The sequence below is a fragment of the Sminthopsis crassicaudata genome, chromosome 1 (assembly GCF_048593235.1).
Source record: "Sminthopsis crassicaudata isolate SCR6 chromosome 1, ASM4859323v1, whole genome shotgun sequence".
Classification (NCBI taxonomy): Eukaryota; Metazoa; Chordata; class Mammalia; order Dasyuromorphia; family Dasyuridae; genus Sminthopsis; species Sminthopsis crassicaudata.
Genome location: NC_133617.1, coordinates 44,369,161 through 44,381,568, shown reverse-complemented (window position 1 = coordinate 44,381,568; position 12,408 = coordinate 44,369,161). Strand labels below are relative to the sequence as shown.

Sequence of the window (12,408 nt, the reverse complement as noted above, 5' to 3'; positions counted from 1 at the left end):
TCCCCTTACACTTCTATAGGCAGCTAGATGCTGTAATAGACAGAGCACTGGACCTAGAGAGCCGAGTTCAAATCTATCCTCAACACCACTTAGCTGTGGGACCCTGGGCAAGTCACTTAGGTGTTGTCTGACTCACTTTTCCTTACCCAGAAAATGAGGAGAATAAAACATCCACCTCCTATGGTTGATCTAGATCAACTGATATACGTAATTATATGTATTATACCCAAAACGTATAATGGTTTTGCCAACACTAAAACGCTGTATATAAATCACTTCCCATAATTATTACCATCTATTCAACCAGGTACCTTCTATGTGCCAAGCACCAAACTGGGCCATAAGCAGGGAAATTAGTTTGCTTTTTAACTGCATCACTCAGATACTTCATAATCCACTTTTCAGAAAGAATCACCTCTTGTGGGTCCCCTGTTGCTCAGGGCTCAGCTACTGTTTGGAGGCGACAGCTGCCTCTGGGTCTTGATTTCCTCTGCTGTGTGACATTAGCCACTCATTAGAAAATGGAAGCCCTGAAGCATCACTGCCTGATTCTTGAGGTGTCCAAGGGCCCATAAACTGCCTTGATTTGAAACTAATGGCAATTTAGAGCTCCATTCCCCATTGTCTCATTTCAGCTATGATGCTGAAGAGGTGGCAGGTCCTTCATTTTAAAAATCTAGACTGTTTTCAATTGCAGTCTTGATTGAAAATCTTCTCTGAGGTAGAATCGTGACTATTTGGAAGCCTCGGAGGCTTTGGATGGAAAACTGCTGAACTCCCTGCTAATGTTTGTGGGAGGTGCTCCCTGGAAAAGGGGATACATGATATGCTAGAACCCTGGGAGAGAGTAATTGCCAGTGAGGATGGGAACCTTCCCTAGGAGAAAGAATGTCCCACCCAATGCCTTAAAAATGCCCTTTACCACAGAGCCCTGTTTGCCCTAGTTCCAATTCTTCACTAGTAACATCATAGTAATAGGACCAATGGATGCAATTGGCTATAATTAGGCAAACACTCCCAACATATGGTATTGTCCTTTTCTCATATCTACTCAGGTCATATACATTTCTTTTTTTTCTGAGTCAATTGGGGTTAAGTGACTTATCCAAGGTCATACCAGGAAGAGTTAAGTGTCTGGAACCAGATTTGAACTCAGGTCCTCCTGACTTCAGGGCTGGTGCTCCCTCCACTGCACCACCTAGCTGCCTGTGAGTCATATACATTTCAATCAATATGCTTAGAGGGATATGGCAGATGAATATGTAAAATCTATACATATCCTATCAAAGGGACCCCAAGGCGGACCTGAACACTCACCACATAGTGGGAAGAATTGAATTGAAAGTCACAAAAACTCAATTCTAGTCTGTACTCTACTAGCAACTTCCTAGAGCATTTCTCTGGTTCCTTGTTTTCTCATCTGGTAAATGGGGCTAACAATGTCAATCAACAAGCATTTATTAAATGCCTACCATGTTCTAGGTACTATTAGAGGCTAAAAAAGCAAAGACCCAAATTTAAAATCCCCTGTCTGTCCTCAGGGAGTTTACCTTTCTAGCTACATCACAAAAACTGGGCCAAGCAAAATGGCTATCCCATTTAGAGTCAGAGGATCTATTGTTTGAGCCCCTTTTGGCCTTGGACAAATCAATTCAAGACTCCTAATCTCAGTTCCTTCAACTATAAAATGGGGGTGATTGAATTTGAAGCAAGGAGACAACTTAGGAATCATCAAACCCAACCCTTTCTTTACACATGAGTAAAATGAAGTCAACAAAGGGAAAGATTTGTCCTAGTTCACAAATACCAGTACCTGGACACAAAGTCCAGGCTCCATTTTCCACTCTCCATGATACTCATTTACTAATTGTCCCCCAGCAGAACTCATGCATTTATTGGGAGGGAGAAGGCTTAGCCTGAAAGCACTATGTGCAGACATTATTAGTTGATTTTTTTCACTTGTTTTTCAATCATGTTGAACTCTTCATGACATCATTTGGAATTTTTTTGGTAAAGATACTGGAATGGTTTCTCATTTTCTTCTCTAGCTCATTTTACAGATGAGGAAACTGAGGCAAATAGAGTTTAGTGACTTCTCTGGGGTCCCACAACTAGGAAGTATTTGAGTTCAGATTTGAATTCAGAATGATGAGTCTTCTGACTCCAAGCCACCTCGCTGGCCCATTATGATTATTTTCTTTAAAATGATAAGTCAGATAATGAATGTGGAAGCATTCAATGAAATAGGATGTCCTTCATGGGAGGTAGCACAGAATAAACAGAGAATAAGCTGATCTCAGAGTCAGGAAAACCCGAGTTCAAGATCTGCCTTTGCTGTAGATTGTTTTGACTCCCAGCATCAGTCCTCCCAGTGCCTCCTAGAACCCTCTAAAGCTAGAATTGGCAGATTAGATGCCAACCTGCTTTGGTAGAGGTATTTTCCTCATAGGGACCCCCTTTGTCTATTAAATCACAGATTGAATTATTTTAGTGACATACACCTGGAAGATTCATCGTCATCAATCTGTATGTATTGAGCATGCTCTGTGGACACATATATTGGGTATTCCAGCCCAACTGGTCCTCCTGCTGTTCTCCATATGGTGTATTCTCTCTACCACCAATATGCCTTTGTACAAGCTGTCTTCCAAGCCAGAGAAGAAATCCCCCCTCTTCTCAGAATCCTATACTCCATGGAAGATCATTTCCACTATGAAGCCTTTCGTAATCATCACGTAACAATAATAACTCATCTATTCATAGATGGCAAAGAATTTTATAAATATTATCTCATTTGTTCCTCACAACAAAGCTTAAAGGAAGGAGCTAATATTGTCCTAATTTTACAGATAAAGAAATTGAGGCAGAAGTTAAGTGAATTGCCCAGAGTCACACAGGTAGGAAGTGTCTGAATGCAGGTCTTCCTTACTCCAAAACCAGAACTCTACTCAAATTTAACTTCCTCGGTTATTAGCACTTCTGCCCTGTCCCTTCCCTTCCCAATCTTAGGACAAAAGGATTACTTAGCATTTCCTTTGTATTCATTTTTTACTTTTTTATGTTTCCATTATGTTTCTCCAAGTAGAATGTAAATTCCTAAAAGGCAGGGGTCAGTGTTTATTTGGACCATGAGTCAGAAAGACTCATCTTCCTGAATTCAAATCTGACCTCAGATACCTACTAATTGTGTGATTCTAGGCAAGTTGCTTAATCCTGTCTGCTTCAGTTTCCTCTGCAAAATGAGCTAGAAAATGAAATGACAAAAACACTCCAGGATTTTTGCTTAGAAAACCCCAGATGTGCTCACAAAGAGTTGACACAATGGAAAACGACTGAACAATGACATCTCCAGCGACTAGCACACTGCCTGGCACATTATAGGTATTTAATAAATGGCTATTGGGTTGGATTGAATTAAGCTGAATTGTGGATCAGAACAAGTATGAACAGAAATATAAAGTCTCACTAGCGGTACCTACCTATATTCTTAATGCCCTCCTAGAGAGCAAGCAACTACATTCAGTAAACTGTAAAAATAATTGCCCATTTTTGAAGCTATGGATAATCTGTTTTGTAACAGCAATAAGACACAATCGTTGCTGATTTTCTGGGTGAAAATTACATTTCTCCACCAGCCCAGCAAGTCACTCTCTGCACTTAGCTCTCTTCCTCTTTCCCCACAGACCAGAACAGATGGAAGCCAGACTAGTTTTAGCTCTAAGGCATTAGAGCTTGCAATAATACTTTCCACAGTTGGAGTGGAAACCAGTAGGTTTGTCTCAGACTCCATCTATGTGACTTAGTAACAAGAAAGTACCTCAGTATGAAGTCCTGGCCTCTGAGGATGGTCTCTATGGGGAGTAGTCCATGGGTACAGGGGTTCACCACCCCATCCTCTAAGATGAAAATCTACTCGTGAGCTTGCAGAATTCTTAATCAATAGCTCCAACGGCTTTTTCCCCCATCCTCATTCTTCTTGATTTCTCTGCAGTTTCTGGCCCTGCTAATCACCCTCTTCTCTTAGATATTCTTTCCTCTTAAGGTTTTCATGACACTTCTCTCTCTGATTCTCTACCTGTTTGGCCATTCCTTCTCATTTTTCTTTGTTATATCTTCTTCCAGATCATTCCTCCTATCTGTGAGGGTTCTGTCCTTCTGTTCTCTTTTCCTTCTATACTATTTCCTTTGGTGATCTCAGCCCTGTGGATTCAGTTAAGGGCTACTAGGGGGTACAGTGCCTAGAACACTGCGTATAGAATCAGTAAGACCTTAGTTCAGATCAGATATTTACTTGCTATGTGACCCTTGGTAAGTCATTTAACCTTTGTTTGCATCAGTTTAACTCATCTGTAAAATGGAGATAATAATACCATCTACCTCCAAGGATTGTTGCAAGGATCAAATGAGAAAATAATTATAAACTGCTTAGCATGCTGCCTGGCATATAATAATTGCTATGTAAATGTTAGCCATTAGTATTATTACTAGTTATCATTGCTTTGCAGATGATTCCCAGATCTATTTATGCAGCTCTACCCTCTTTCCTCACCTCCACTCTCCTACCTCCATGGTCTATTGGACATATTGAACTGGATGTCCTATAAACATCTTAAATTAAACATATCAAAAACTGAATTTATTATCTTTCTTTCCATGTCCTCCCTATATTCTAATGTTTTATTACTATAAAAAGTGCCAACATGCTCTCAGAGACCAGACTCAAAACCTCTTCGCTTCCCTTTCTTCCTTCCCTTCCTTTCTTTTTCTTCCTTTCTTCTTCCTTCGTTCCTTCCTTCCTTCCTTCCTTCCTTCCTTCCTTCTTTCTTTCTTTCTTTCTTTCTTTCTTTCTTTCTTTCTTTCTTTCTTTCTTTCTTTCTTTCTTTTTTCTTTCTTCCTTCCTTCCTTCCTTCCTTCCTTCCTTCCTTCCTTCCTTCTTTCCTTTCCCTCTCTCTCTCCATATATATGCATATATATCCATATATCATAATATCTCTCCTCTGACATTGCCATCACCCTGGTCTACAATCTTTTCATTGTATCCTTGATCTAGCACACTGATATTCTGCTTAGACTCGCTCTCCCTCAAATCTCTTCTCACTCCAGTCCATCCTTTATTCATCTTTCTAAGTGGTTTTCCCAAAGTGGGGGTCTGATCATGTCACATCACTAACACAACTAAACTAAGGTGGCTCCCTATCACTTCTAGGATAAAATATAAAATCCAAAATTTGGTTTTCAGTTCCTTCACAACAAGGCCCCTTCCTGTCTTTTCAATCCTCTTACATTTCATAGTCCCCCGGGTCCTCAGTGATCTAGTGACAGTGCCTTCTTGGTTTTTTTTTTTTTTTGTTTTTTTGTTTGTTTGTTTGTTTTTCCACATGACAATCTATCCTCTGAATATTTTTGCTGCCTTTCCACTGAACAGCCTTTCCCTCCTCATCTCGGCCTCTTAATTTCTTTGCCTTCCTTGAACCCTCAACTAAAGTCCCAACTTTTATAAAAAGGCTTTCCAAAAATGCCATCCACAGCTAGAGTGATTGTATATTCTTTTTGCTAGGAGTATGGTTTTTCGTTTTGTTTTCCAGGAGATTTTTGAAGGCAGTCAGGGTTTTAAATGCCTTGCCATGATCATACATAGCTCATTAGTATCTAAGGTTGGATTTAAACTAGGTCCTCTTAAAACCAGGGCTGGTGTTCTACCCACTGTGCCACCTAAATGACTCCATCCACGTCCAGAGAGAGAACTATGGAGACTGAATGTGGATCAAAGCATACTCTTTTTACTTTTTTGTTTCTTTATTTGCTTGCTTTTTCTTTCTCATGATTTTTCCCTTTTGGTCTGATTTTTCTAGTACAACATGACAATTAGGGAACTGTGTTTAAAAGGATTGAACATATTTAACCTATATCAGATTGCTTGCTGTCTTGAAGAGGGGAAGGTATGGAAGGAAGGGAGAAAAAATTGGAACACAAAGTCTTGTGTTTGGAAAAATAAAATATTATTAAGAGAGAACCAAAAAGGCTTTCCCAGTTCTCCTTGATATTATAATCATCCCTCCATTTTATCCCCTATATTTTTTGTTTGTTGCTATTGTTTGTCCTTCATTTTTGAAGAAGACCAATGATATCATGGAAGATGTCTTGACTTATTTGTGAATTGCATTTAATTAAGGCAGATTTGGGTGAAGTTGTGACACTATCTCTTCCTGAGTCTTTGAAGTCCAATGACATTACACAAGATGGCTGGTGATAGCCTGGGATGCTGTGGATGACCCTGGCATCTTTGATGTCTGACCAAGCTCTAAGGGCCCAACAGCACCTATTTCAGATGCCTTCATGGCCATTGGAACAAATGGTCCTCATCTACCCCTTCCATAGTTGTTTGCATATGGTTTCTTCAACCCATTGGACTATGAGTTCCATAAAAGCAAGTACTATTTGATTTATTTGTTTTGGAATTTTTCACCTTTCTTTATATTCCTAGCACTTAACAGAATACCTGGCATGTAATAAACACTCAATAAATGTTTGTTGGCTGACTTACAGAAACACTATCAAACATTTACAGAGAAAGAAAATCTTGGGCAATGTCAAACAGGAACCAAAACAGCAAAGGTGACATTTGAATCCAGATTCTCTAACTCCAGACAATGGAATTCAGTGGGAAGATCTCTTCCTCGGTTCACTTCAAGTTCTATGTCAATGATCCTGGCTTTTCTCTAAGAGTTCTTTTCTCCCTGATAGCAGATGCTAATAAATATATAATTCCTTCCTTTTCCCATATTTTACAAAAAAGAAATCACAGGGGCAGCATTGGGATTCAGACCTAGGTCCTCTGACTCTGTATCATGCTGAGACTTTCCTTGCTCCAGCCAGAATCTGCCCCTCATCTTCACCCCCACTATAACAGCTAAGGTTTCAGAAAATTCATTGGAGAACTGTTGTTCATCCATTTTCAGTTATGTCCAACTCTCAGTGACTCCAGCTGGGATTTTCTGGCAAAGATACTGGAGCGGTTTGCCATTCCTTCTCCAGTTCATTTTACAGATGAGGAGACTGAGGCAAACAGTGTTAAGTGGTGGCTTGTCCAGGTTTACCCCGTTGGTAAGTGTCTGAGGCTGGATTTGAACTCAGGGAGATGAGTGAGTGTTCCTGACTCCAGACCTGGTGCTCTGTACACTACTGCTTCATTTAGCTGTCCTATAACTGGGAACGAGTTCATCCTAATGGAGCCCAGGCCAAAGATCCAAAGTCCTAGACCGTTCAGTCAATTTTAAAGCTCTGAGCCAGGGAAAGCATGGTTTATTTTAAAACACACAGTAAAATTAATGACTGCTATTTGGAAGCCTTTAATTAAAGCTGATAGCACTTACCAAGATACTAGGCAAGTTTGAACCTGCTTAAACACACACACACACACACACACACACACACACACACACATTTGATTGGAGGCTAAATCACTCATGCCTAGGTCTGGGGTGGGAGGGGAAGGTGTTGATTTAATCTGCTGTTCCTCACCTCATAAACTACCTGTGTTTATTAATAATAATAATGTTATTATTATTATTTAGATACCTGGGTGTATATGTCACGCTGATTGATTTTGCAATAACCTGCTCTTATAAAAGTGAATATTGCGGTGGCTTTCCATAACCTCCAGCAGAGTTATTAAGACCAAGACATGATGCTAGATAACATCTTGTCCCCTAGAGGCCTGGCCTGACTCACATACTGATGGGGCTTTGTGTTTTCCTAAAGAAAGGCACTGGAATGTTCAAAGGAAGCCAAGAAAACATGCTGCTCTTTTTCCTGCGAATCCCTAGTTTATTGATTAACTGACTGATTAACTAGTCTATTACTCCACCCTACCTCAAACTCTCATCAGCCAATTAGTTTTACAAATGAGGAAACTGAGGCCTGTGAAGGTTAAGTGGTGACTCAGGAGCTGAACAGAAGAGGCAGGATGTGAACCAGGGTCATTTGATACCAGAAGCAGCAATCTTTTCATTGCAATATGCTTCTTGCTAATACGAAACATGAAAATATAAAAGATAAATAGAATTCGCTCATTGGTCAAGAACTGCAAACTATCAAGGAGACTCGATCTCAAAGGCACCAAAGAGAATTGCAACATCATAGATTGAGAACTGAAAAGGACCGCAAATATCATTTTGTCCAATGCCCTTTAATACAGGTGAGGAAACTGAGACTAGGGAAGTGACTTGCTCAAGAAACATGATTTCATTTCAGGTCCTCTGACTCCCAATCCATTGCTCTTTCCACCATACCATACTGCCCATCATTCTACTGATTCAACAAATAATGACCTTTGATTTAATTTGTATGTCAAGGCCACTTAACTATCCTCAGCTTCAGCATTCACATCTGGAAAATGGGAATGATAATAGTACTTACCTTACAAGGTTGTTGAAAATCAGATAAAATTATACATGTAAAGCTCTCATAGAAGTTATTGGGTGGCATTTTTTAATTTTTGTTTTTAAAGAAGAGTATAATAAATAGAGAACTAAAAGTAGGAGGCTAGAAAGACCTGGATTCAATTTCTGCCTCTGGAATAAACTCATTCTGTGACCCTGCACAAGTCACTTCAGCTCTCAATGCTGTGAGAAACTCATTAAGAACATTAAATGGATGGCACTGTGAGTGAATAGAACACTGGACCTGGAGTAAGGAAGATCTGAGTTCAAATATAGCCTCAAAAACTTACTAGCTGTGTGAGCAGTTAACCTCAATTTCAGTTTCCTCATCTGTAAAATGGGGATAATAGCACCTACTTTCCCAGGTTGTTATAAGAATCAATATCGAGATAATAGTTATAAAGAGCTTACCATAGTGCCTGGCACATATATAAATATGAGTGTGGCGGCTGTGGCTGCTTGCTGATGATGATAATGATTAAATTACAGTGAAGATGCCAGTCTGCATTAATGGAGCAAATTTCCTCAACTGCCAAGGAAATCATAAGTCTCATTCATAAATATGTTGGGCCAGAAGACCTTTGAAGTCTTTTGTGACTCCGATGTTCTAATTCAGAAGTGACCAATCAATAATTGGTATCCACTGGCTGAGGAGCAATCAGATTCTTAGAAAGAAAGAAGGAAATTATCCTGCCCCTTTGGGATAGATTTTTCACAATAGGTGAATTTACTCTCTCTCTCTCTCTCTCTCTCTCTCTCTCTCTCTCTCTCTCTCTCTCTCTCTCTCTCTCTCTCTCTCTCTCTCAGCTGGTACGCTATAGTGCTGAGGGACTGCTTCAGCTGGGGCCTCTTGGTTCCACTGCCTTCCTTCCAGACTCCAAGTGTCTCATTGATGATGGGAAAGGTCGAACACCCACCTTGAAGAAATGTGAAGATGTGTCCCGTCCTGCCCAGAGACTCTGGGATTTCACTCAGGTGAGAGTTAAGGTGTCGGGAAGGGGAGGGCAGTAGGAGGTCCAGGACTGTTTCCATTGCATCATGTCCTCTCATGTGTCTTTGATGGAAACTCTCACCTCCTCAGATAAGTATCCTCAATTCCTAGCATTCAGAGAGGAAGTCAGCTAGGAGAGACCTTCTCAGACAAGGACATGGGGCTGTTGCCATCAAAGCTAGGGAGCTGTTATGGGGGCCAGTGCAGACCTGGGTCAAGACAGGGAAGAAGCAACTTCATGATAAGTATAAAATAGCATATAGTATGAGTGTGTGTGTGTGTGTGTGTGTGTGTGTATATATATATATATATATATATATATAGAGAGAGAGAGAGAGAGAGAGAGAGAGAGAGAGAGAGAGAGAGAGAGAGAGAGAAATTGAGGCATGGAAATGACCAAATGACTTCCTGGAAGATTTCTAGGATCCAAAGGAGAAACCAGCCTGGAGATGACGTAGATTCCCAGCAGCATTGAATTATACAATTTGAAAAATGGAAGGGGACCTCACTGGTCAACTAGTCCACTATAATATATCTTATTAGTGGTCACCCAGACTCCTCTTAAAGACATTTAAAGAGAACATGCCCATTACATCTTCAAGAAGTCCATTCTCCTTGTGGACATCTCTCCCTGTGAGGATGCTATTCCTAACTTCAAGTCTCTTTACGTTTGCTACCCTTGTTCCTGGTTTTGACCTCTGGGTCAAAGGGAGCAATTCTAGTCCCTACATCCTGAGCCTTCTATTCTCCAGACTTCCAGGCCAAACATATTTCTTCAGCTGGGACTTCTAAGAGAGATGAGCTGGGCCCAGCTACTTAATCTATGTCTCCCTTATATACAGTTTCAGTCCTGGCTTGCACCTATGCCTGCATCTCTTCCCAAAACCAAGTTTTTTGAACCTAAGGTAACTGGTCGTGCTTGAGCATGCCTGATAACTGTGCTCATGGAGAGAGACAAGGACTACGTGGAAGATTCCATTCCCCCCAGAGATCTCTTCATAGTCTCCACATGAAGGAGGAGTTATCCATACTATTCATCTCAAACACAGGAAGGAGTAATCTACCTTGGGGAGTCTCAAGGAAATGGCTTGTCTGGAGGAGGGAGGACCCGGGTATTTTGTTAGTTGGGTTAGCTCAGTGACTCGTGGAATTTTGGAGGCAGAAGGAATCCTAATTAGGCGACTGTGAGCATAGTATCCTAAAGAGATAGAGAGGCAGGGAAGAAATCACATCAGTCACCTAGTCATCCTTGCCTTCATTCTCAAGAAGCTGTGACTACCATTCCCATGTGCATGTACTTCTTCTAGGAAGGGAATCACCTGAGGAAGCCCTTATTAACCTCATCTCCTTTCTGTTTCTTCTCCCAGAATGGCCCCATTGTGAGCAGAGACACTGGACGCTGTCTGGAAGTGGAAATGTCAAAGGAGGCTAACTTTGGTCTCCGACTGGTGGTGCAGAGGTGCTCGGGACAAAAATGGATGATTAGAAACTGGATTAAACATGGGCGACACTGATGGGGACTCCTCTCATCCTCCTTGTGAGAGGATACCCTCCTCACTCCTCTTCTTCCCAGACCTGGTGGTGAGAAAAACTATGGGAAGGAGACGAGGGTGACTTAAGGATTAGAGCACCAAGCCTGGCCCCACGGCTCTCCTCCCATGGACACCAAGAAGGAAGAGGCTGTCTCATTCACTATCTCTGGCCCAGGATGGGACCAGCCATTGGGCTTCCTGGCAGCGACGCTCCTGCAGAGCAATGGAAAACCCTTTTGCCCCTGTGTGGAGTCCAAAGGGAACCGTATCGAGAGAACTCTCTTTGGACAGATGATTTCTCAGCTTTAAATTACTGGATTGGTGCACAACTCCTCTGATAAAGAATCATGTGCCTTTTCTACTCTGTTTCCTATTTGAGCCACCTAGGACAGCTCCCCTCACTGGGAGGCAGCCACATCTTCAGCATGTATGGACTTCTTGTGTTAATGCCCCAACATGTAAATAAATCCACTGTAAAATTTATACCCTGCTCCATCTCGAGGGTAAGCTGCCTGGGAGTCTGCTTGGGATCCAGAGCCCACATCCCAGAGTACAGATCCCCAAGGCTGTGGGGCCTCCCTCTGCTCCTCTGGGACCCTGGCGATGGAGCCAGGATCCAGCCAGTTGCTGGCTGACTGGGCCAATTTCTTCTCGCTCGGATTTCTTGAGCCACAAGGCACAGAGAAACAGGCTCTGCTTGTAAGGGATGAGTAAAGCGATTGATCTGTGCCCAGGACCCTCCCCTCACACACATACACACACATACATACACACATTTATTCTGACCAGAAGAAGCAGGGAGGAGATGGCTGGTCACCAGCTGCCCTGGCCCTTCTTGAGGCTGAAGCCAGAAAGCCATTGGCCAGTGACTATATACAAGGAGCTCATGTTTTACGAAATTGTTCTGCCCTCTCCTCACCCACCAGTGACACTGGTACCCTCCCAGACATGGGCACTGCAGGCAGCAGCCCTGACCAGGAGGAAGAACACTTTGGGTGTGGCAGACATCCGAATTCCCAGAACAGACAATGGACACTGGTTACTCAAAGCTGAATTTTTTGCATCAAATTAAAAGACAACATTTGACCATCATTGTGGGGGGGAACCTTCATTTAATGTCAGTCTTTCTGTGGCACATTGTGGGGAGGAGAGGGTGGGAAAAGATTCTGCTTTTGGAGAGAGAACAATTTGAGGCAGATCAGAACAAGGTGGGCAAACACTCATTTGAATATACACTAAACTCAAACAGAAACACATTGGCATGTCAACCTATCTACAAGCAGTTCTTAAGCATCCACTGTTCACAGGGTACCAAGCTAAGCACTGAGGGTACAAAGAAAGGCAAAAATAAAGTCCCTTCCCTCAAGAAATTTACATTCTAATGGGGAAAGTAACATGGAATTAGGTAAATGGCAAGCTATATATAAAGTTGAATGGTAGTAAT

General features: G+C 41.7%; 1 protein-coding gene across 3 annotated transcripts in view; it reads left to right on the top strand.

The window, feature by feature from the left end:
* GALNT9 (polypeptide N-acetylgalactosaminyltransferase 9) overlaps window positions 1-11,444 on the top strand; it is a 282,033-nt gene extending 270,589 nt beyond the window's left edge. For all 3 annotated transcript variants that reach the window (XM_074299933.1, XM_074299944.1, XM_074299953.1), the window contains 2 exons: window positions 9,249-9,416; window positions 10,800-11,444. In XM_074299933.1, coding sequence (XP_074156034.1) covers window positions 9,249-9,416; window positions 10,800-10,946 — 315 coding nt within the window. In that variant the 3' untranslated portion in view covers window positions 10,947-11,444. The remainder of the gene's footprint in view (window positions 1-9,248; window positions 9,417-10,799) is intronic.
* The last annotated feature ends 964 nt before the right edge of the window (window positions 11,445-12,408 follow it).